Consider the following 25686-nt stretch of genomic DNA (forward strand, 5'->3'; position numbering starts at 1 on the left):
TCAATGAATCAATAAATTATGAATTTTAGATTTGGATGCATCAATATACATATATATGTACACTAAAAATAGGTGATAATGTTACCTTGAAGAGATGTAACAGAGGCATTTTCGTCTTCCGACAAATCTGAAAAGACAACCCTCGATTTTTAAAATCATAAAAAATGTTTTCAATCAATCAAAAAGTTAATGTTCACTAAATACACTGAAAATTATTTCTTAAAAGTGACAATAAAAATTGGGACAATAAAAGTGACAATACTAGAATGGTTAAATTTATGATTTTTTCTTCCGTCTTCCTCAATTATTAATATTCATCTAACTAATTATAATATAATAATTTTTTTTTTTCAAAAAATTAGAACACAACAAAATATTTAAATAAAAGCTGTGTACCAGAATCATCATCTTCGATGCACTCAGAACATTCAGCAATTGTACGCAGCCTTTTCTTGTTCTTGAACCTCTCAACTGATTCACGCCTCTTCTCATCACTAAACTTAAATCCTTCCGAGACTGCAACCAAAATCCCAAAATATATCAAAAAATATTTAACATACAAAACAAACGTGACATTGCTATTAAGCATAAAGAAATAATTAATTTAGAGTAATTAAGAAAATTTCTGAAATTATTATTTTATCAAATTAAGCATAAAAAATGACAAAACAAGTAAAGGGGGGACAAAATATTTTAAGTCTGGAACATTTTTGCCTTGTTCAGAGTGTAAGCATATGGTAAACCATCATATTTTTCCCCTAAATTGAAATTAGGGTTTCGAATTGAAATTGAAAACAGAAAAAACAAGCTACTCACAGATTACAATGGGTAGAACAAAACAATTGTCAAGAGAACACAGAAGAGAATAGATATCATGAGGATATGTAAAGGGGAATTGAAGCCTGGAAACCAGGGCCATGATTCAACATTGAAAGCTGTAACTTCAATTGCTGAGTGTCTTATTGGAGATCACATTGCTGCTATTCTCTTCACTAAAAGGTCCAAATCTCAAAAACTCGTTGTTCCATTTCTTTTAGCTTACAATGTGCTTGTTTGTATGCCTGTATCGTATTAATATAAAGTAATGTGATTTGTATTACTATAGCAAGGACATTTCCGTGTTTTCGGTTGGTCTTATAATAGTAATAAGCCTGTGATAGATTGATAACTATGTATGTATTGTTGGTTTTTGTTTAAAGGGGTGAGGATTGTTTAGTGGTTAAGTACTTAAGTTTAGAGGTTTTGTTTGATTAGGTAGGGGTTGTATGGGCTTCCAGTGTGTATATGATAGGAATTGTACGAGAGGGTGAATGGAAATATGTATGGAAAGGGAGGATAAGTTAGATAGCAGACGAGAGTGGCAGGTGTGAAGGATTGTAAGAACATATGATATGTAATGTATGAGAAACTGTGATTATGTTGAAATGCTGGACATATAGCTTGACAGTTCATTCAGTTCTTAATTGATGTCAATCCGACAAACACAAATGAAATCTACTTTGTTGCTCTTACCCTTCACTTCCGATTGTTTAGCCCGTGTGTTGACACGAGACAACATGGAATCCATACCAGATCTTTTGTTATGAATATAGGCCATAAGTTGAAAATCGAGTAGAATTTAGGTTCTAGATTAATGAGGAGTGTTGAGCATTCAACATGAAATAAAAAGATCTAGAGGTGCAGTATTCGATATTGAAAAGAGTACTAAAAGAGGTCACAATATTCTACAAGCACATCTCATGTATGCACGATATAAGAGATTTGAAAATTTTCCCTAGTCTTTTCTCATCCTGTATTTCCATTTCCTCCTTTAAAATCTCTGCTGCCTTTTCTTAATAATAATAATTATTGTGAACATATTTATACTATTGACTTAGGCATAAAATGTCAAAGATACTGGTTCCTTAATTTTTTTAATAACTATTACATATTATAATTATCAAATTGGATAAAATGAAAATCGAATTAAAAGTTTAGTTTGTTCTTATTTATTTTATGTACTGATACATTTCCAAATTATAAAGAAAATACTATCTTAAGATTATAATATATTAAATTTGTTAGTATAGTTTGAATCATTATCACCTATAAATTTTGTACCAAAATATAACCTTGAAAATATTCATAACAATATGAACCTATTTAAAATTTATATACATAAAACTTTAAAAATTATTTAGAGTTGTAATTGTACATTTAACAAAGAAATGCAAAGTAACTTTCTTAAATAAAATCTAATAGATTGTATATGTAATAAAAGTCTCAGTTTATATTACCGTTACCTTCTTAGACATATGTAAATAAAATATATACTTAATAATAGTAAAACCATGCGTGAAATAGCATTAAAGCAGAGATTTGAAAGAAGGGACATGGTAAGAGTGGATAAGAAAAGAACAGACAATGTTTACTAAATGTGCATGCACAAGAAGATGGTAGTTTTTTTAATGCTTTGCCATGTCATTCGGTACTTCTCCCATACCGAATTTGGTACCTAAAGCACTGCTCTACAATTTTATATCACAAAGAGAAACACAATTAAATATATATCAGAACAAGAGGATTGATAAACTTACGATCTCCAACAGGGACGCGGTTTTTGGGCTGTTGTGGATCCTCCGGCATCTTGACTGCTAACACAGAATTTTTTAAACTAAATTATAGAAACTTAGTTTGAAGAAAGATCATATACATATAGTCCCAAGTGCATATAAAGCTGTATTCTCTATGACTTTTATATGTATATTTCTTATTATATATCTATGTCAGTCTATTTTGTAATATCTTTTAACTATAATCTGGATAAGTTCCCTGTTTATGCTTTCACTTTCCCACTTAAAAGGCACAAGATATTCTACAAACTTAAAATATATAATATAGAAAAAATAAAATCATATGCGACATAATGATGTTAGGGGTAGAGATAATATCCATGTACATATTACCCTCTGTGTACATATTACCTTCCCAAAGCTTTACCATAGGATTTCACTGGTTATGTTTGGTTTGATATTACAAATTTTTACATTCAAAGAAATTAAATAAGATTTACATATGCTGAACATAATTTGAGAAGTAATAATTTATGATAATTGATCACTAATGATTTTCTAAACTAATAACTTATGATTTATAATGAGAAGACATAATCTGTAAATTTATCCTATATATAACTAGCGTAAGAGGGATGGAGTGGAATGGTATGGCGTGTTCGTCATAACCGGGTCCCACAAAGATAAAAAATAATACTTTCCTCGTCCCATTTTTACTGTCCCATTTACTGTGCATACAAAATATACCTCTATATTTTTAAAAATAATTTTGTTTTTTAAATAAAAATACAAAGAAAGATAAGGAGCTATATTTTGTAAGCACCTTAAAATATTTGTATAAAAAGTAAAGGGGACAATAATTATTGTAAAGGAGGGACTGTAAAAGAGCAAAAACCGAGAACGGATAGTGATAAAATACAATATATTTAGATAATTAACGAAAAGTTATTCAATAATAGTACTAACACTAAAAAGCAAACATTTATTATTAAAAACATTTTAAGAATATTCAACATATTAATAAAATCAAAAATATTTACACACACAATTAAAAGTAACAAAAAATTAATGAAATGATGAATTCGAAGAACTCACATATATTCGACACAAATAACATAATTATAATATAACGAAATATTAGAAAACCCACAAGCTAGTTATCTTAAATTGCACATGTGTAAGATGATGTGGTTTATTAATGCTGTCATTCAGTACGTTTCTATACAAAATTAGGTGTCCTTATAGCAATGTATTAATGTTGCATATAATAATGACTTACATCTTAATGATGATTTTATAGAATATCCTCATTTCATAATAGTTACATGACAAAAACATACACTAACACATATTTTATATCACAGAGCAACACAATATATATTTTTGAAATGAGCATCGATAAACTTACAATCGCCGCCAGAGATGCGGAATTTTTTCAGTTGTGGATCCTCAGGCATCTTGAAATCTAACACAAAATTTTACATAAAAAATTAGAAGATCATTGTGAAGAAAAATCACAAACAAAATTTAGCCCCTAGAATGCAAAATAAAGATCCCCAGATTCAAAAACAGTGACTTAAACCAACTAATAAAAATTTAAAATATGATTTAATACAAAAAATTAACGGCGTGCCAAGTATTTTTCACGCTAATCAAGAGTTCAACTAATATTGATGTTTAAATTGTAGATTTGTTAAACATTACAAATAAAAATATCTCGACAAGGGCACCAATTAATTCCTAATAGATTTACGAACGTAAACTTAGGAACAAAGTAATTAATCACTACCTGTTTTCGGAGAGACAAACGATGCAAATTATGTTAGGGATTGTTGAAGTCCTAGAGAATTCCTTTTTAACCATATATTTCTAGGATATATATGAAAGTGGTATGCTTACCAACACCACATAATATAAGAGGAGAATGTGCCACGTGACTTCATGAGAATATGCATGCAACACAATATAAAGAGAATGTGACACGTGACTTCTTAAGAAAATGCATGCGCTACAGCTGTAACCCATGACTTCTAGATCTTGGATTTATTTACTATTTCACGTGAACTATAATTACTACTTCACTTACCATTTTGCTTGCCAGTTGTTTTTAGTTGTTTATTATGAAAATTATATTTTCTTAATTTCTAATCTTACCATCACAAGATTACTTTGAAACGCTTACTTTAACCATGTGACATTGCCACTTTACCTTTTATTTTTCTTTGTAATCAATAGCATATGTCTTTGCAATATTTGATGATCAAATTTAATGTTGGATTCATTTTGTTCTAACAATATAATGTTGCATTGAACGCATTAAGAGTTGCGTCAATTTATTCTATAATATCTTTTATGTATAATTCATGTCAATTATTCTTTATGCTTTCACCTTTCGACCTCATACTGAAAATTGAAAAATATATATTAAACTTTACTCTTTAGGGCCGGTAATAACTTGTGTGTACATATGTACGAGAGAATGCATGCCTTACAGCTGTATCCCGTGGTCACTATATGATCTATACATTTAAAGGTCTACTATTTCATGTCAGTTACAATTACTACTTTCCCATTTTGCTTGCCAGTTGTTAATGATCAAAATTATAATTTTTAATTTTTGATCTTACCATCGCACTTTGAAAATGCATAAAACTTGTTTCCTCCTTTTGCTACGTTACAATATACTCATTCGACATTGTTTAGAAACGGTTACTTTAACCAAGCGTTACATTAGTAACTTACCCTTTTTTTTCTTTCTTTTGTAATCAATAGCATATGTCTATGCCAATATTCGTTGATCAAATTTAGTGTTGGATTAATTTTGTTAAACTATATAATGTTGCTTTGGATGCATTTAAAATTACGTCAATTTATTTTATAATATCTTTTTTGCATTACATAAAACAAATTTTTTTCACCCTTTGCCCGCATAATGAAAATTAAAAAATATATTTTAAACTCTCTTTTTCAAGGGTAGATTACGTGTGTACACATTCATGGGAAAATGTATGCCCTACACTTGTAAACCACGACCCCTTTTTGATTTATATAGTTAAAGGTCCTAGATATATCTATTATTTTACGTGAGCTATAATTAATACTTTCATGGTATAATTTTTGCTTCTTAGTTTATGATAAAAATTAATTTTTCCTAATTTATTAATCTTACATTAAGATAAAACTCTTAACTTAACCTACATTACATTGTAATCAATATTCCTAAAAGCTTAATATAAAGACCGAGCTAGCAAGCAAATTGGATATAGTAGTCATTGGGGCTGTTTGGGTTAACTCAAAGAAGTGCTTATTGCTTATAAGTGAAAAGTTATTTATAAGTGAAAGGTAACTTTTAATTTATGTGTTTGGATAAGTTTTTTGATATTTACAACTTACTGGGTATAATATTTATTAATATAGTAATAAAATAGATTAAACTCATACATGCTGTCGAAAGTCATCTTTTGCTCGAAGGCTTGTCCAGCCTAATTAGCACCAAAAAGTGCCATCTCAATCTCAATGTGACTAGATCGAGTGGGTTAGAGGGACCTCAGAGGAAACAAGCAATCACTGCAAGGAAAGCAAAGAGAGAAGCTAGTCCTGAAAGGGATTAAGACAACTAATCATAGGTGCGAGAGCCTTGAGTACGCTAATGAGCAAGGGGACTCTCACTTCTATAGTGAACCTCATATGGAAGTGGACCCCATAGTATGAGGTACTGCCCGGGTCTCTTCTACCTTATCCACACTGTCAACTATGTTGATTGAGAGCCCAACCTATGGTGTGCCAATTCCTGGAGCTGTAAACTAAAAAAAATGGGAATGAGTACAACCTTCATTGACAAAGGTAGGTCCGTGTAGAGAGGGTAGCTTATCTTGGAAAGGAATTTAAAGGCAAATGGTATCTCCTGGGAGGGAAATGATGGTTGATTGACTAAAGGTTAGAGTTAGAGGACTAAATCAAAGCACATCACATAAGCGCATATTCATTCTCGGTTGCTCTTTTGTTGTGAGAGAACGGGAGGGCACTCAACCTTATGTTGTGAGGTAGGGCAAGTGACGAAGAAAGAAGTGCTATGAGCAAGGCAAAGTGATAAGTATATGATTGAAAGTTGGTTGCCACACATATGAGACATGCATAAGGTATGGGACGACAGTTCACCACGAAAAGCGAATTCGATCCTTTAATCGTCTTCTTTGTTCAATAAATGTGCTGTGGAAAGGGATGCTAGTCGGGCTCGGCGAAGCTGTAGGCCCCAATAACATTTCTCACCTAACCTGTCTGGGTCACAGTTGAACGCTAGAGTATAGATTCCTGAATGGCCGGCCCGTAGATCTAAAAGGTTCCATCCATAGGCCTGACGGATATCGTTTGTTCATAAATTAAACAAAAAGTTGGTTTGTAGCAGTAGTTTATGAGACTTCGAATTCCCACGTTCCAGCGTGCATTATGCCAACTGAACCGGTCCCTAACTCTAACTGAGAAGTTGAGTTACCCTTCTTTTTTTCCAGATAAAAAATAGAATAAAGAAAGAGATCATCTATATCCTGTATTGATCATAAAATCGCTCTATGAATAGGTCAATTCTCTACGACCTCCGACAGTTCACGACATCCTTTGCTTCTCGCTGCGAACAGCTCCGCTATCGAGGAGTAGAACCGCTAGTCCCCTTCGGTCAAGTTGCTTATGTGTGCTGTTACCATAGGACCTCCATCCGCGAAGGGAAGATTGAGGAGCAGGAACACGAGGTTGTCCTCTCCCGGCACAGGAGTTCCACAACTACTAACATGGTTGTTGCCAACGGGGATCCCCCATTCCGAAAGGTTACTGGGCCGGCCAAAGTTGTATGCTACTGCTATGGTGCCGATAGATTCACTACTTCATCGCCGTTATCAGATATTGCAGGTTGAGCATCTATTTTTCTTATATTGCTCCACACCGAGAAGAGGGATGTGTGCCTCCAGGAACAAGAATGGAACCATAGGCTCCTATTCTGGGAGCATTTTGGGGTATAGGCCTAACCATCTCAACTCTCCGTTTTTGGCATACTATAGTTATGAAAATCTCTCGAAGCGGGAATGGGAGATTACCGGTAAGCCAGATGCTTCGCGAACCACATTCAACTTTAAGGCATTTCGTTGCACTTAAATCACCTTCGTGAAGAGGGGCACTCCGATACCATTGATGCCCAATAGCTTTGATAGTCACAGCTGAATCTACTACTACCTCGTCCATCGAGTATAATAGAGCTAATGATGGTATAGTAATGAACATCGGGATGATACTAGGAAATATGGTCCGAAGAATCTCGATGGTAGTTCCACGAACATTCTTTTACGGGATTGGTTCTCTTTTATAGTGCAAATGAGCGCGAACTAAGATCCGTGATACAAAGACCAAAATCAAAATGATTAAGAAAAATATATCATGATGTAAGTTTATTATTCCTTGCATCATAGGCGTTGCTGCGTCTTGAGATCCTAGTTGCCACGGTTCCCTGCATCACAAGGAGAATTTGTAAAAAATGAAAAATACCTGTGAACAACATTTGAAACATTTTCATCTCAATAATTCTGCTTCTTGCTCTTAAAATGCAAAAAGACAAGGAACGAAATCTATGATTGGTCCAACCAAGAATGGCATGGGACTTGTTAGGCATTAGGGGCGACCCATCGGCCCCTTTTGATAGGCTTCTTTGTCCATCTCTTCTCTATATGATATTTATTCAAGACTAAATGGGACCAGATCTATTACTCAGACAAAAGCAACACAACCCTAAATGTGATCTCCCACGCTTGGCAATGATACCATTAATAGTAAGGAGTGAGTATGTGGCAAATACCCAAACTTGTGCTTGACTAAGCCTCACCTACATGGAAGATAACTTGTTCTCGCACTTGGGTTTCGACCAAGTCATCTCTCACAGTAACAGTGATGAGCTGTTGAGCGAAAGTTGTTCATAGCTAAGAATCGCTAAGGCTAGTCACTCCCGGGTCTATCCTATATATCTTTCGATTCTAGCTGGGGGTATTCTCTCTATTCAAGTTGTGCAGTTCCCACTAGACTCAAGGGATGAGGCTAAGCGAGTTGTAAAACCTATCACTAGCGATATACATAATGAGGCGTTTAATCAAAGGCTTTTTCGCCAAATAGCTTATATAATACGATAGTGCGGTATTTTTGTTATGGAAAGTATCTCTATTTCCTTGGATATCTTCATCTAGTATTTTTACCCTTACTGACAGTATGAAAGAAGGTAGCTCACCACCAAGTCTAGGTACCCCATCATGTGTCATAATAGGGGATTAGTGCTCATTTACATAAAAATGAGTTAAACCTGCAGTGAAGTCTACTATAATTCCTATTTTTATCCCTTCATACCAAAATCGAATTTCAAACATAAAAATAACACTAAAAATACTAGTTTTTCAATTTCTCAGCTTCCGGCTTATAAGTTGGAAGTTAAATTGTAAGTTCTTTACACAAGCGGGACAAATAAGCTGCTTCTGACTTATAAGCCTAGAAGCATGGCTTTTAAGCCCAACAAAAGACACCCATTGACTTACGCTTATTAAGGCATTCAGCTTTACTTATCTAAATGACTTGAGATGTTATTAAAACATCACTTTATCAGGTCTTTGTCCTCGTTGAGCTCGCAAACCGGGCAGTGGACTGATACCATTTATAACGATCCAAGCCCACAACCCATGCATTATCGAACCCAGCACAAAGTTGAGAATTTCGTGTACGTTTAGACCTGGCAGAATATGGTTTTGGACCGATTTTAGTTGATTAATATGGATTTGGATTGGTTTATGAACCAAAACCATATATCAACTATATTATATCAAAAATGGTTATAATTTGGTTTGGTTTTATATGGTTATGAGATTAAAATGATTAAGAAAAATATATCGTGATGTAAGTTTATTATTCCTTGCATCATAGGCGTTGCTGCGTCTTGAGATCCTAGTTGCCACGGTTCCCTGCATCACAAGGAGAATTTGTAAAAAAATGAAAAATACATGTGAACAACATTTGAAACATTTTCATCTCAATAATTCTGCTTCTTGCTCTTAACATGCAAAAAGACAAGGAAGGAAAACTATGATTGGTCCAACCAAGAGTGGCATGGGACTTGTTAGGCATTAGGGGCGACCCATCGGCCCCTTTTGACAGGCTTCTTTGTCCATCTATTCTCTATACTAAATGGGACCAGATCTATTACTCAGACAAAAGCAACACAACCCTAAATGTGATCTCCAACGCTTGGCAATGATACCATTAATAGTAAGGAGTGAGTATGTGGCAAATACCCAAACTTGTGCTTGACTAAGCCTCACCCACATGGAAGATAACTTGTTCTCGCACTTGGGTTTCGACCAAGTCATCTCTCACAGTAACAGTGATGAGCTGTTGAGCGAAAGTTGTTCATAGCTAAGAATCGCTAAGGCTAGTCACTCCCGGGTCTATCCTATATATCTTTTGATTCTAGCTGGGGTATTCTCTCTATTCAAGTTGTGCAATTCCCACTAGACTCAAGGGATGAGGCTAAGCGAGTTGTAAAACCTATCACTAGCGATATACATAATGAGGCGTTTAATCAAAGGCTTTTTCGCCAAATAGCTTATATAATACGATAGGGCGGTATTTTTGTTATGGAAAGTATCTCTATTTCCTTGGATATCTTCATCTAGTATTTTTACCCTTACTGACAGTATGAAAGAAGGTAGCTCACCACCAAGTCTAGGTACCCCATCATGTGTCATAATAGGGGATTAATGCTCATTTACATAAAAATGAGTTAAACCTGCAGTGAAGTCTACTATAATTCCTATTTTTATCCCTTCATACCAAAATCGAATTTCAAACATAAAAATAATTCACTAAAAAAACTAGTTTTTCAATTTCTCAGCTTCCGGCTTATAAGTTGGAAGTTAAATTGTAAGTTCTTTACACAAGCGGGACAAATAAGCTGCTTCTGACTTATAAGCCTAGAAGCATGGCTTTTAAGCCCAACAAAAGACACCCATTGACTTACGCTTATTAAGGCATTCAGCTTTACTTATCTAAATGACTTGAGATGTTATTAAAACATCACTTTATCAGGTCTTTGTCCTCGTTGAGCTCGCAAACCGGGCAGTGGACTGATACCATTTATAACGATCCAAGCCCACAACCCATGCATTATCGAACCCAGCACAAAGTTGAGAATTTCGTGTACGTTTAGACCTGGCAGAATATGGTTTTGGACCGATTTTAGTTGATTAATATGGATTTGGATTGGTTTATGAACCAAAACCATATATCAACTATATTATATCAAAAATGGTTATAATTTGGTTTGGTTTTATATGGTTATGAGATTAAAATGATTAAGAAAAATATATCGTGATGTAAGTTTATTATTCCTTGCATCATAGGCGTTGCTGCGTCTTGAGATCCTAGTTGCCACGGTTCCCTGCATCACAAGGAGAATTTGTAAAAAAATGAAAAATACATGTGAACAACATTTGAAACATTTTCATCTCAATAATTCTGCTTCTTGCTCTTAACATGCAAAAAGACAAGGAAGGAAAACTATGATTGGTCCAACCAAGAGTGGCATGGGACTTGTTAGGCATTAGGGGCGACCCATCGGCCCCTTTTGACAGGCTTCTTTGTCCATCTATTCTCTATACTAAATGGGACCAGATCTATTACTCAGACAAAAGCAACACAACCCTAAATGTGATCTCCAACGCTTGGCAATGATACCATTAATAGTAAGGAGTGAGTATGTGGCAAATACCCAAACTTGTGCTTGACTAAGCCTCACCCACATGGAAGATAACTTGTTCTCGCACTTGGGTTTCGACCAAGTCATCTCTCACAGTAACAGTGATGAGCTGTTGAGCGAAAGTTGTTCATAGCTAAGAATCGCTAAGGCTAGTCACTCCCGGGTCTATCCTATATATCTTTTGATTCTAGCTGGGGTATTCTCTCTATTCAAGTTGTGCAATTCCCACTAGACTCAAGGGATGAGGCTAAGCGAGTTGTAAAACCTATCACTAGCGATATACATAATGAGGCGTTTAATCAAAGGCTTTTTCGCCAAATAGCTTATATAATACGATAGGGCGGTATTTTTGTTATGGAAAGTATCTCTATTTCCTTGGATATCTTCATCTAGTATTTTTACCCTTACTGACAGTATGAAAGAAGGTAGTTCACCACCAAGTCTAGGTACCCCATCATGTGTCATAATAGGGGATTAATGCTCATTTACATAAAAATGAGTTAAACCTGCAGTGAAGTCTACTATAATTCCTATTTTTATCCCTTCATACCAAAATCGAATTTCAAACATAAAAATAATTCACTAAAAAAACTAGTTTTTCAATTTCTCAGCTTCCGGCTTATAAGTTGGAAGTTAAATTGTAAGTTCTTTACACAAGCGGGACAAATAAGCTGCTTCTGACTTATAAGCCTAGAAGCATGGCTTTTAAGCCCAACAAAAGACACCCATTGACTTACGCTTATTAAGGCATTCAGCTTTACTTATCTAAATGACTTGAGATGTTATTAAAACATCACTTTATCAGGTCTTTGTCCTCGTTGAGCTCGCAAACCGGGCAGTGGACTGATACCATTTATAACGATCCAAGCCCACAACCCATGCATTATCGAACCCAGCACAAAGTTGAGAATTTCGTGTACGTTTAGACCTGGCAGAATATGGTTTTGGACCGATTTTAGTTGATTAATATGGATTTGGATTGGTTTATGAACCAAAACCATATATTAACTATATTATATCAAAAATGGTTATAATTTGGTTTGGTTTTATATGGTTATGAGATTAAAATGATTAAGAAAAATATATCGTGATGTAAGTTTATTATTCCTTGCATCATAGGCGTTGCTGCGTCTTGAGATCCTAGTTGCCACGGTTCCCTGCATCACAAGGAGAATTTGTAAAAAAATGAAAAATACATGTGAACAACATTTGAAACATTTTCATCTCAATAATTCTGCTTCTTGCTCTTAACATGCAAAAAGACAAGGAACGAAAACTATGATTGGTCCAACCAAGAGTGGCATGGGACTTGTTAGGCATTAGGGGCGACCCATCGGCCCCTTTTGACAGGCTTCTTTGTCCATCTATTCTCTATACTAAATGGGACCAGATCTATTACTCAGACAAAAGCAACACAACCCTAAATGTGATCTCTCACGCTTGGCAATGATACCATTAATAGTAAGGAGTGAGTATGTGGCAAATACCCAAACTTGTGCTTGACTAAGCCTCACCCACATGGAAGATAACTTGTTCTCGCACTTGGGTTTCGACCAAGTCATCTCTCACAGTAACAGTGATGAGCTGTTGAGCGAAAGTTGTTCATAGCTAAGAATCGCTAAGGCTAGTCACTCCCGGGTCTATCCTATATATCTTTCGATTCTAGCCGGGGTATTCTCTCTATTCAAGTTGTGCAATTCCCACTAGACTCAAGGGATGAGGCTAAGCGAGTTGTAAAACCTATCACTAGCGATATACATAATGAGGCATTTAATCAAAGGCTTTTTCGCCAAATAGCTTATATAATACGATAGTGCGGTATTTTTGTTATGGAAAGTATCTCTATTTCCTTGGATATCTTCATCTAGTATTTTTACCCTCACTGACAGTATGAAAGAAGGTAGCTCACCACCAAGTCTAGGTACCCCATCATGTGTCATAATAGGGGATCAATGCTCATTTACATAAAAATGAGTTAAACCTGCAGTGAAGTCTACTATAATTCCTATTTTTACCTTCATACCCTCTTTTATAAATTATCTTTTAAAGTGGTCATTTACATTTTTGTAAAATCGAATTTCAAAAATAAAAATAATTCACTAAAAAAACTAGTTTTTCAATTTCTCAGCTTCTGGCTTATAAGTTGGAAGTTGACTTGTAAGTTCTTTACACAAACGGGACAAATCAATACTGGTCCAGTACTTAAGGCCCAAACATTAAAATTTGATTTTACTACACTACAGACAGTAAGAGTTGTTTAGAAGCAAGAAACACTAACTAATACTGGTAACTTTTTAAAATTGGTTTGGTTTGGACTGGATATATGGTTCTGGACCTATATTGCCAGGTCTATGTACGTTAGTCGTTGGCTTGTAATCATTTGAGTCACGTAGAAGTGGAATGTTACGCTAAAGGTCTAGGTCAAGCTAGTAACTAGATCTTAAACATTTACACTTCAACTCACATGAATACCTGCTAAATGTTAAGGTTTAGATTTCATCATAAAATCTTGTGGGGCTCAAGCTCGAGGCTCATAACTTGTGGGGCTCAAGCTCGAGGCTCATTTGGCAAATTTGAGTAATTAATGTTTGATTCATATATTTAGATTGAATAAGTTATATGAATGATGGATAAATAATCTTATTTAATAGAAACTTTTTTATAATTTCAAGTGACAGTTTATGTATGTGTGTGTGTGTGTACAAGGTCGCGCTCTATGGGGAACAGTATTTAGCTCGAGAACATTAAAAACGCTATTGTTCAGCTACAGAACAATACAACATTCAAAAAATGAAAAATCTCCAAACAATTGTTCTGCACTTTTTAAAAAGTGCAGAACAATTGTTCACACAAAAAAATGTTCTCACTTGAATCAGTGCCATATATATAATGTTTGGTTGGTCAGTTTAATCATGACTGATAACATTTTTAATTAATCATATATAGAACATGTTATTTGTTAGTGTTTAAGAAATGTTTTGTTTTCTGAAAAATTATAATATATTGGAATTAGTTTATGTTGAAAGCTTTTTATAATAATTTTTATTTATTTCTTACATTTCTTTAGCTCTTAATAATGATCATAATTATTTATGTTTTAAATATATTTTTAAAGTAATTACACTCTAGTCTATAATACAAATAGAATATTTGTACAAATAATTAAGATTAGGCGTTCCTTTTCCATATGAATTATTCTTGCGGCTAGAGAGAAAGGGATGATTAACAAGTTTAGAGAATATTTAGCACAGTAAACAAAACACTCAAATAGACTAATGCACACAGATTCTTTCAGTATACAAATGAGCCCTCATTCACTATCGAGCAAATAATATAGTTTTCATACTAGATGTGAGAGTATTGTGGTAGGGGTTTGAACTCGAGACTTCAACTCAAGTAGTGATCTCATATTGGATGACCAACTTTTCCAAAACCTTAAGATGTTATGTGGATGGTTTAAGTTGATTGTATATTTTATATAAAAGTAACAATGTTGCCCTTTCGGTGCATCTGGATGCCATACTCTAATTAGTATTAAAACATGTACCTCTGGTTGCTGCCTTAAGATTGTAACATACAAAAGAAAAAAGCATACTCTTGGCTTGTAATACAACAAAATTTTATTAGTCAGGAGAAAGAATTGAAAAAAAAAAAAGTTGATCGTTTTCTAAAATGTTGCCAATATCAGTCGACCTTCTGGTTGGTTGTAATGTTGCGCAGCATATAATAGAGGTTGTGAGAATATATGACACGAAGCAAGGAAGCAAGGAATCATGTAGTTATTTGTTCCTTATATTATATTAAGGGAAAATTAAATTGCAGGTCCCTGAACTATTGACGTTTTATTGTCTAGGTCCCTGAACTAAAGATTCCGTATTTCAGGTCACTTAACTTTTTTGTTTTCTGATCTAAGTCCTTCCGTCAAAAAGATTCTAACGGTGTTAACTAGGGTTCTTGAGTTTCATACAGATCAAAGCAATTTTGAAGGTGTTAGTGATATCCAAATTCAAAGTTCAAGTAGTCAAATTGAAGCTTGAGTCGCTGGCGACACTCATATGACACCAATTTTCAAAAATTATGTTCAATTTAAAATTTTATAAATTTAGGTCACTAAATTCGATAAAGAACCCTAAATTTATGGTCCAATTTGGGGGTTTTTTAAAATTAAATCTAATTTGTGAAAATTGTTGTCATATAAGTGTCGCTAGTGATTCAAGCTTCAATTTGACTATTTGAACTTTGAGTTTGGATATCACTAACACCTTCAAAATTGCTTTGATCTGTATGAAACTCAAGAACCCTAGTTAACACCGTTAGAATCTTTTTGACGGAAGGACTTAGATCAGAAAATAGAAAAGTTAAGTGACCTAAAATACGGAATCTTTAGTTCAGGGACCTAGACAATAAAACGTCAATAGTTCAAGGACTTATAAATTAATTTGCCCATTATATTAATGATTTAATGTACATGTATGATAGATTGTTATTATTATTTATTAAGTTATATATATATAGAGTTTTATTCTACAAACTAAAAATCCACCTCAAATATTACTAAATTCTAAAGCACATATCACTAATATCTACACCTCCCTCTTCATCTTCCCCGCCATCTCCATCTTCACCTCCATCTCCGCCACTAAGTTTTAAAAGACTTAGTCGATGAAGGCACAGTCTGGGATTAATTGCATAATCGGAATGAGTAATCAGATTATTAATTAGAATTAATTAAATTATTTTTATAATTATATATATATATACATATATATTATATGAGTTAAGTTCTATGAAGACCACTTTTTTTTTGGAGACCGTGGAGACCGTTTATGTCCTGCAAGTAAATTATGCATAAAAACATTGCAAAACTCATAATTTTGCAAATCATGTTGTACAAAGATCATTATATCATTTAAAATCTTGAATATCATGTATGTTTTGCATGTAAAATATTATAAAATATTTTATCCTGCGGAATATGTTTAGTTTGCAGAACATTTGTTCAATTTACAGAACATACACATTCTACTTATTAAACATAGATGTTCTTCAATAATTTTAATGAATTGGTGAAATTTATAGAACTTACTTCACAAAATAATGTATTTGATTTGCAAAATTATGTGTTTTGCAATGTTTTTATGCAATATTTTACTTGCAGAACATAAGTGGTCTCCACGGTCTCCAAAAAAAATGGTCTCCATAGAACTTTACTCAATAATATTATATATATATATAATATCTTTATAGTCTTTTAAAACCAAAATATCATAAATTTATATACCCCAATAGTAGCATCTATAATAGTATCTATTATATGTAGAGCAAATATCTTTAACAAAATATTGTTTAATTATAAACTATCCCGCAAATACAATAGGCTCTTACTAGATATAATCAAATTAAAAATATAGTGGTCATACACGAACACACACACACACACATCGACTAAATCTATTTCCCACTTTATAAATTAATTGATAGAGATCATGATTTGTTGATTCAACGGTTGTCACTCGTCATACTTCATTAGTTCAAACTCTAAACTTTTTAATTATATTGTGATTAGTCCGGGAATTTGATCTGGGTTTCTATGGAACTCTTTAGAAATAGGTCTGATATTTGAGTGCAATATATTCTTATCTGAATTCTTCCCTTCTTAACATGATCTTGGCATAGTACTAGTTGGTGATGATGTATATGTTTTTTTTTTTCAATTGAGATATTTAAGAGTTCTGTGGGGCTAGCTGTTAATAAATGGGGATGCATTGAAGTTACTGAACCTGCCAACTTTGAAGCTAAAGAAGATAATAGTATGTCCCTAATTCCGTATGAGTTGGTTAATGTCGCATAAGAATGATGACCCAAGATGAAGGGGATGTTTCTGGATCATCCTTTCTCTCCTTTTACCACAATATGCTCCTAATGTGCAACAATAACGCTATAAGGTGTAGTATAAAAGGGTAGCGAGAGTTGGTCATGTTAATGCATGTAGTAGCACCAACTTAATGTTGGCCTGAATAGCTGCCATGTAAGAGGAAGTCCAATGCATAGCTATAATTGGTTGTATAAGTATAATATTGAACTAAGTTTGCAAACTCACCACTCCAATGCACAGCTAACTGAGTCTTATTAATCCGTAAATTGATGGTCCTATAATTAGGAATAAAGATAGTAATTTTCATCCTTGCCACATCATACAACCAACAAGAATATGGTGATCCTATTTATTGTCAAAAAATGTAAATATACACTATACATTGGAGTTGAATGTATTTGGTCATCCTTTAGAACTATGCATTGAATTTGAATATTCGGTTCTATTTTAGAAATAGCACTAGTTATATTTTAAGACGAAAGAATACTTTTTGTCTCGGATTGAAGCAATGGCTATAACCATTTTAATTTTAGTATTAGACTTGCTTTGATGAATCATGTTCCAAGTTAAGTTGCTTCCACTATGCACAAAGGAGGTAATATATATGATATTTCAACGTCTCAACTCTTTATTGTGAGTTTGGTGCATTATGTTTGTTGTGCTGATGTTTCGTTCTAGTTTGGGTTTTTGTTAAATTGTATAGGCACAATTTTTTCTGCTAATTTCACACGTGATAAACTTTTTATTTGTTTTCATCTATTAATAACCTATCATGTTTCAGAATTGTTTTTACAGCAATGGAAGGAAACAAATGCTTTGTATGAAAATATGGGTTTAATGTAATTGAAACTCAAACTGATTAACGGTTGCTTCTTTGTGCATTTTGGCATGACGCTGAGATTAATTTACCGAAACTTTGTATATATTTTTTATGCCCATGCCGATCATGAATTTATGATATTTTAATGAATAAATATGAGTAAGTCTAAATATTTTATGATAAAAATAGTAGGAAAACACGATGAAGATGTGAAATGAGCATTTATTCCAAAACAGGTGGGTGAGATTTCTAGTTTAAATAATTTAGAATGTAATGATCGAAGGAATGAAAATTAAGACATTTTCTCTAATTATCACAAATCTATATTATAAATTTTGTTTCATTTTCTTCACATTCCATTAATGTAAATGCAGTGGTGCTTCAGGACTAGACTACAAAGATGGGGTTGAAAATAAGGTAGGAATTGGTGTTAAATGGAATATTACTCTGCCTGGGATGATATACCTGGTCTTGTTAATAGATATAGGAGATGAAGTAACAACTTACGCTGTTGCCTGAATTGGGACGATGCAGAAGTTCAGGCTACTCTTTAAATAGTTGAATTTTTTTAACTCCCAGTGATCGTAAAGAATTTATTAAAAATCTTCTCGTTCCGTGCCAAATTATATAAGCGAGAATTTAGATCTATAAATTATTATTATTATCATTACAAATAAAAAAATCAAGTTCCCAATTATCTGAAATTGAATTACGGCACGTCCCAAGTTGAGGGGGGCCTTGATCTAATTGTGCTGAAAACCACTGCTAACTTTTTCTGGGATAACAACAAGAACGCCGAGTTTGTTAATGGCAATTTTAGTGAATTGACCACATTTGGAATCAGTAATTGTTTTATGTAATCAGTAGAAAAAAAGTTAATTTTGTCATTGTTTCATCCAATTCATAGTATTATTGATCATTTAGATAAAACTAACTAGTAACTTGGTATTTTCTTTGGAGGGTCTGTGTAGGATGTCTTCCTACTGAGAAAGCTCTTGCTCAGAAATGTGTCAGTGTTGATATACAATGCCCATGGTGTCACAGTGGCTTAGAGAGCGATACTCATGTTCTCTTCCTATGCGATTTTGCACAAACAGTATGGGTAAGTACGGGATTACATCATCTGATACAAGCCTCTTCTCATGACACAGCATTTGCCGCATTAAACAATGCCTTCACTTCTAGTACGAGAGATCAGTGTGTATTAATTGGTATGCTATGTTGGAGTATATGGAACAGGCGTAACAAATGGGTCTGGGACAAAGCAAATGGTTCTATATTTGGGGTTCGAGCTGCAGCCACCAATTTACTACACGATTGGCAGGAAGCACAAGTTTGTGGTCTAAATAGCAACTCCCAAGGAACTGTTAGTGCAAGAAGATGGCAGAAACCACCAGATGGATGGGTTATAGTGAATATCGATGCTGCAATCTTTCAGAATGGGAGCATTGGATTTGGGATGTGTGATACGAACTCACAGGGACAATTTCAACGAGCGAGATGCAGGAGAATTGACGGAGCATGGCAACCACGGGAGGCGGAAGCTTTAAGCTTGAAGGAGGCTCTATCTTGGGTAAAAGATCTCCAACTTAGCCACTGTATGTTTCAGTCAGACTCGAAAGTGCTGGTAAATGCATGCAATGGTAAGGCAGGAGAAGCGTATTTTGGTACTATTGTGCTGGACTGTGTTCAGCTATTGAAGCACATAAATCACGTGCTAGTTGAGTTTATCTATAGGTCTGCGAATAGTGTAGCGCATTTGTTAGCACAAGCTGCATATTCTATGTCAGACTTAGGGAGTGGCATGTTAATCCACCTGATTTTATTACTCATGTACTTGATTCTGATATTATTTAGTTAATGCAAATACGTTTTATTCAAAAAAAAAAAAAAAAAAACTAGTAACTAGGTTGACGTTGAAACCTTGAGGCCTGCCAAGCTCCACAGTATTAAAGACTGAAATTAGCCATTGATAATCACCTCTAGTTACAGAACATACTGTAAAAGTCTTTGCCACGGGTAAAAAATTCTCAGTACTCTGTTCTATATAGTTCAACTTTGCTCAAGAATACCAAAAGCAAGTAGCCAGCGCCTGCAGTTCTCCAGTGTCCCCTAACATCTGTGTCCATGAATTCGCAACACCTCAACCATTATCTATCTGCAATGCAATTGCAGGGAAATGTATTTTATCTAAAAGCAATAGAATATTAGAATTCATGTAAGAAAGGATTTTGATCAGGAAATACAAAGAAAAATGCACTATGCGACAGAGATGTTTCCCATGGGGATATGACTATTCTTTCGATTTCCCAGAAATTAACTAGTGAAATATATTTGAACCCAAACTCCAGTTGCATCATATCTTCAGCATCAAACAATGTGTCAAGGAACCAGTTACTCTAAAACCTCAAGGTATTAGAGAATGGCCTTTTCAAGATCTTATATTCTAACATTCCCCCTCACTCGAGAGCCCATTTATGGGTCGAAGAGTGGATCACGGGCGCTCATCTTTGGAGCATTAATTTGCCATTCGTGCCACTATAAATTGTGAGACTATTGGGGGTGGCAGGGATCGAACCTGAGTCCTCTGCCAACCTGAGCTCTGATACCATGTCAAGGAACCAGTTACTCTAAAACCTCAAGGTATTAGAGAATGGCCTTTTCAAGATCTTATATTCTAACACAATGTATGATTTTGGATGATTATCTGCATAAGTGATATTATCGCAGACAGTTTTGTTTTGTTGTAAACTCCCCAGGAATAGGGAAGTAGTCTCTGTTAGAGTTGGAAGCAACAATATGTTTGTGTAGTCTACAAAATCAAGCTTGTTAAGGTTCTTATTAGACGTCTTAGCTTGTCAGAAGCTATAATCAGTATGTGGTAGCAGTAACTAGTCATACAAATCAAACAGTCAAATTCACCCTGATTATCTTTATTAAGATCATAGGAGCTACCAGGAAAAAACTTTACCAACAGACTTCTACATGATTTGATACTTCGATCTCTTAGTTTGTCCACGTACTAATTCCGTAATAAGAAAACAGTAAGTGGTTAAAGAAAAATACAAGCTTAAGTTCATGGAGCACAATCAGTACTAGAGAAAAATTCATCCTATTGAGAGGGTGCATTTACATAGAACTTGGCCATCCCCGTTGTCCATTATACATCATCATTGCAATCTGAATACAATACAATGTATCAGCATGATTTTTACACCATAAAATCAAATTCAAAGTGCTAGAAACAGAAGATGGTAATGATGATGGTCCTCTCGACCAATTAAGACCATGCCTGGTGCTTAATTTAGCTATAAGATGACTAGAAATAGTCTTGACCCAACAATAGCTTAAAAATCTACAAACGATATAAAGGGGGCCTAAATTCTGTGCCGTGACAGCAAAAAAGATTCCTATTTATACAATATCAAATGATTGTGAAACAGTCTCATACGAAAGTAATGTCTTGTCGAAATCATCTAGTTACTGGTATTTGCGAAGCAAGGTAGCATAAAAGATGATGATTACAAGGCTCAGAGTATATCAGAGATGCAGGAAACCTTAAATATATTTAACTTAAACTAATATTGATCATGTTTGTACAATGATAAATATAGAGCAATTCATAACAATCGTACTTTTTTTTATTTGTTGAGGACAATTGTAAAGTGGATATTAACCCATAAAAGTTTATGCATAGCTACATATATTCAAAAGGCTGGGATTAACCTTAATTGTGATTAACCTGAGGTGATATCCTGCCAAAGCTATAAATCTGATGATGTCAGAGAAGAAAAGGATTTGTAAGTTACTGTATGCTCATTGAACAAGTTTCTAATTTTACACAGTCAACATCTTTCAGTTTAGTCAATAAACTTGAGATAACTAAACATCTTTCAGTTAAGTCAATAAACTTGAGACAAATGGAATGGGGGATAATTTTGTAGAATGCGTACTGACTCTACATACGCCCGATATAAGGCACAAGAAAAATCTGTGAGATGAAAAGCTCTTAAATTGGTTCATTACATTTCTTCCTCTAAACAACAGAATTAAATCCCCAACCCCCCACTTCGCAAAAGGAGAACTCTATTTAAATCACATCATAACAATAAAGAAGTTATCACGTCAGGACTCGGGTCATTAACACAATGCACAAACTCCCGGCCACATAAACACAAAAGCGCATAAAGAAACAAAACTAAGTACTCTGTAGACAATCTACACTATCCATACAAATAAACACTCAAGTAGCTTGATTCAATTAAACTAGAATTATTGTGATTACAGTTGAACTAGTACTTAAACAAGAATAAACATTCAAGTAGCTAGATTTAATTGAACTAGAATTATTGTGATTACAATTGAATGAGAACTCGTGGCAACCACTTGTTTGGTTTTACACTTTATGTTGTGTTCTGTAAATTTTTGAATAATAAAGGTTTTGATGCTAAATTGGTTGTCCTAAAAACCGAAACAAGTAACATATACATTGATAACATTGATAAATTAAAGAATGTACCTTCGAGAGTCCAAGCATAGGTACGAGGAGAAACCGAAAGCATGGAAGTAAGCAAAGCAGAAGCAGTAGCAGTGTGGTAAGGAAGCATTGATTCCAAACCAAAGCTCATCTCAACTGGTGTCCTAATTCCATCAACACAAATCAAATTTTCTTTCAAATATTACTACACAATAATAAACTCTATCCCTTCTATTTTATATGTTACATTAATTTATTAAGCATTTTTATGTAACTAAAAAAGATAAAAACAAAACACATACGCAAATGTAAATTGTAAAGATGTATTGAGTTACCTTAACATGCGAGGAGAAGGGGGTTTTAGGGTGGGTAAGCGGAAGGCAGTAGAGGGTGAATTGGGTTTTAATCTGGACGCGAATGTCGAGGCACGGGCCGAACGGAGGAGGGACCTAGCTGCAATGGCGGCCATGACTGCGTTTTGTGGGGGTGTTGAAGAGGTTTTGGAGATATTGTACAGACGGGCAAAATGCAATACAAACGATGCTCCGTCATAAAGTAGAATATAAGATGTAGGACAACTCCAACTCCAGTACGAAGCTTGATAGGACGAGTCCAAAAATAAATTCGTGAGGGCTTGGACACGACCCAGAATAGATAATATTATATTAATACGGAGTTAACTGGTGTTAAGCGTTTCAACAAGTGGCATCAAGCTGATGCTTAAGAGTTAAGAATTGATCCTGAGGTTGAGGTTGCGGGCTGTAGTTGTGTGATGTGGGGAGGCTCTCTAGAACTATGATCGGAGGTCTTGGACGGTTTGTGTCAAAAGTTTTCCCAACTAAGGTGGTCGGATGACGTGTCCCGCAAGATGAGGAACTGATGAGTAGTGGCGTCACAAAATTAGTGGTTCCTGGATTGAGAGGAGATTGTTCATTGGGTTCAACTCAAACCCCATATCAAAAAGATAAAGCACATTTGACTTGAAATAAGCAGTTAACCAAGTCCATTAGTATAAGCCCTTTTGGGAGGTGTCCCAAAATAAAGTCAATCTAAATTTCAACTTGATTTTATTCAAAATCCCAATATCATTTCCACCCAATCGTAGGTCATTTACACACAATGACAATATCGCAAATGAGCTTCCACTTCTTAAAGTGTAAACACATTTATCTAATTTGTTATATATGAAACTAGAACCTAGTGTCAAATTTGAGACTCCATTCTGTAGATGATTGTCTAAGTTCATACAATATTTTCTTCAAATTATAGACTCTGAAATTTTTTTATTGATCCATGTAAATCTCTTCTATTAAGTCTCCATTAAAGAAAGTGTTCTTACATCCATTTGGAAAAGTTTCAAATCAAGCAAGCAACTATAGCCAATATCATACGTACTAATCATTCGTAAATATTCTAACTCGGCCGATTCAACCCTCCGACTATTCATTATGTACTGAATAACCATCATACTAGGATAAAGTGGAAAAAACAGACCGACAAGCAAAATTGACAATCCACAACAATATTTCTCGGTGTGAGGGGTTACTCGGTACATAACGAATGGTTGGAGAGTTGAATCGGCCGAATTAAAACGTTGAGGGTCGATTGGTATGTATCCTCAAACTTTAAAGGTTTAAAGGTCATTGAAAGACAAAAAAAATTATGCACGTTATGAAAGAGACCTTTTTTTGGGTTTTCAGTAGAAATATTATAAATAGCATCATAAATATAATGAGTCCTCATGTATTCACATCAATTTTACCAATATTTCCGCGATATAAGTCTCTATCTTTTATTAAAAATGACGAATAATGCTATAAATCCCAAAAAGGTGTTCCAAAAATATCCTAAAAAAATAGTGTGTGAAATTGTTATTGATTACTTCCTTATAAATATGATGGGTCTCCTTGAATGCACATCATATTCACTAATTAATGATGTCATGTGTTTCTTGAGAGTTTTTGTAGAGATATTTTGATACCCATAGCATTAATAAAAAATGACCATCCAAGTATACTTTTTATAATACTTTGCATTCTAAATCAATAATCTATATCTTCATTTGAGGAAAAATAACTCGTGAAATTTTCAAATTCCCCTTTCGTAATCCCCATTTCTATCTTTTTTTCCTAAAACAAATAAGTATCCATCTTCAAATTTGAAAGAGAACTATTTATAAGTCGCAAACTTCAAATTTGTAAAAACACCGTTTATATGTTGTGAAGTGTGTCACAAGAGAAAAGAAAAATTACTTTGAATATGAACAAATTGATAGCTATATTAATATACGAGACTATCCAAGAATTTAAGAATAAATTAATTTAGGCTTGGCTAAAAATAAATTTATGTCTGTTTAGTTAAACTTCATGACGACAATGTCATAATAATGTGAATTTAGGGTTGACTATTTATTGTTTGGAATTGAGACTAAATTTTAATATTTAAATATAAAAAGGGTTTGAGAAAATAAAAATAATAATATGGGCTTAATTACCTTTTAATTTTTGAAATTCGCAGATGTGTACCGATCCGCGCTCTATGTTTTACTCCACCAATTTAATCGCCAACTATTCATTATATGTCGAGTAATCCCCCTTATTGGGTAAAATGGTTATAAATTATTAAGTTTGCCCCTTCTTTATGTGTCATTTTATCTTTTTTTTCCCCTGTATGAGAATTATTTGCTACATAATGAATAGTTGAAGGGCTGAATCGGCCGAATTAAAATGTTAGGCTAATCCGTACATACCCCAAATTTTAAGAGTTCAATAGACTATTAAGCCTTCATAATAACATAATCAATACTTCCTCCATCCCAGTAATTTGTATACAAATGGGTGAGACACGGAGACCAAGAAATTGTGTAAGAAATGAGTAAAATTAGATGAAAAGTGGGTATAATGGTGGGAGCCATTTATATTTAATAATAGATTTGAGATAGTGGAGGAAAGTAGTGGGTGTAATAGTGTTTATATTATTATAAAATGGAGATAGGGGAAGAAAGTAGTTAGTGTAATGATGTTTTATATTATAAAAGTTTACTACTTTTGGATTGTATACAATATTACAATTGGTGGGACATCCCAAAAAAGAAACTGTATACAATTCATTGGGACAGAGGGAGTATTGTTATCATTTTCGTAGTCATGAACGTCATCAATCTCTACATCATCATCGCTGGTTTCA

At 34.1% G+C, this 25686-nt stretch overlaps 1 protein-coding gene and 1 long non-coding RNA gene across 4 annotated transcripts; one reads left to right on the forward strand and one right to left on the reverse strand.

Annotated features, from left to right (window-relative positions):
- Positions 1–445: 445 nt before the first annotated feature.
- On the forward strand, positions 446–19865 carry LOC108199532 (uncharacterized). The gene is made up of 3 exons (XR_010286292.1): positions 446–999; positions 17985–19125; positions 19263–19865. It is a non-coding gene; the product is annotated as an uncharacterized LOC108199532 (long non-coding RNA).
- Positions 19866–19972: 107 nt separating this feature from the next.
- LOC108198804 (protein NUCLEAR FUSION DEFECTIVE 6, mitochondrial) lies at positions 19973–23128 on the reverse strand. Of its 3 annotated transcripts, XM_017366582.2 has the most exons (4): positions 22836–23125; positions 22543–22664; positions 21157–21203; positions 19973–20181 (listed from the first exon to the last, which is right to left on the reverse strand). In XM_017366582.2, exons 1-3 carry the CDS (start codon positions 22967–22969, stop codon positions 21184–21186), a joined length of 276 nt encoding a protein of 91 aa, XP_017222071.1. In that variant the 5' UTR covers positions 22970–23125; the 3' UTR covers positions 19973–20181; positions 21157–21183. The 3 variants fall into 3 exon arrangements, with proteins under 3 accessions (XP_017222071.1, XP_017222072.1, XP_017222070.1); XM_017366583.2 differs by lacking the exon at positions 21157–21203 and having other exon boundaries at positions 22836–23128; XM_017366581.2 differs by lacking the exon at positions 19973–20181 and having other exon boundaries at positions 20924–21203; positions 22836–23120.
- Positions 23129–25686: the final 2558 nt, after the last annotated feature.

This window comes from Daucus carota, chromosome 8 (assembly GCF_001625215.2).
Source record: "Daucus carota subsp. sativus chromosome 8, DH1 v3.0, whole genome shotgun sequence".
NCBI classification, from domain to species: Eukaryota; Viridiplantae; Streptophyta; class Magnoliopsida; order Apiales; family Apiaceae; genus Daucus; species Daucus carota.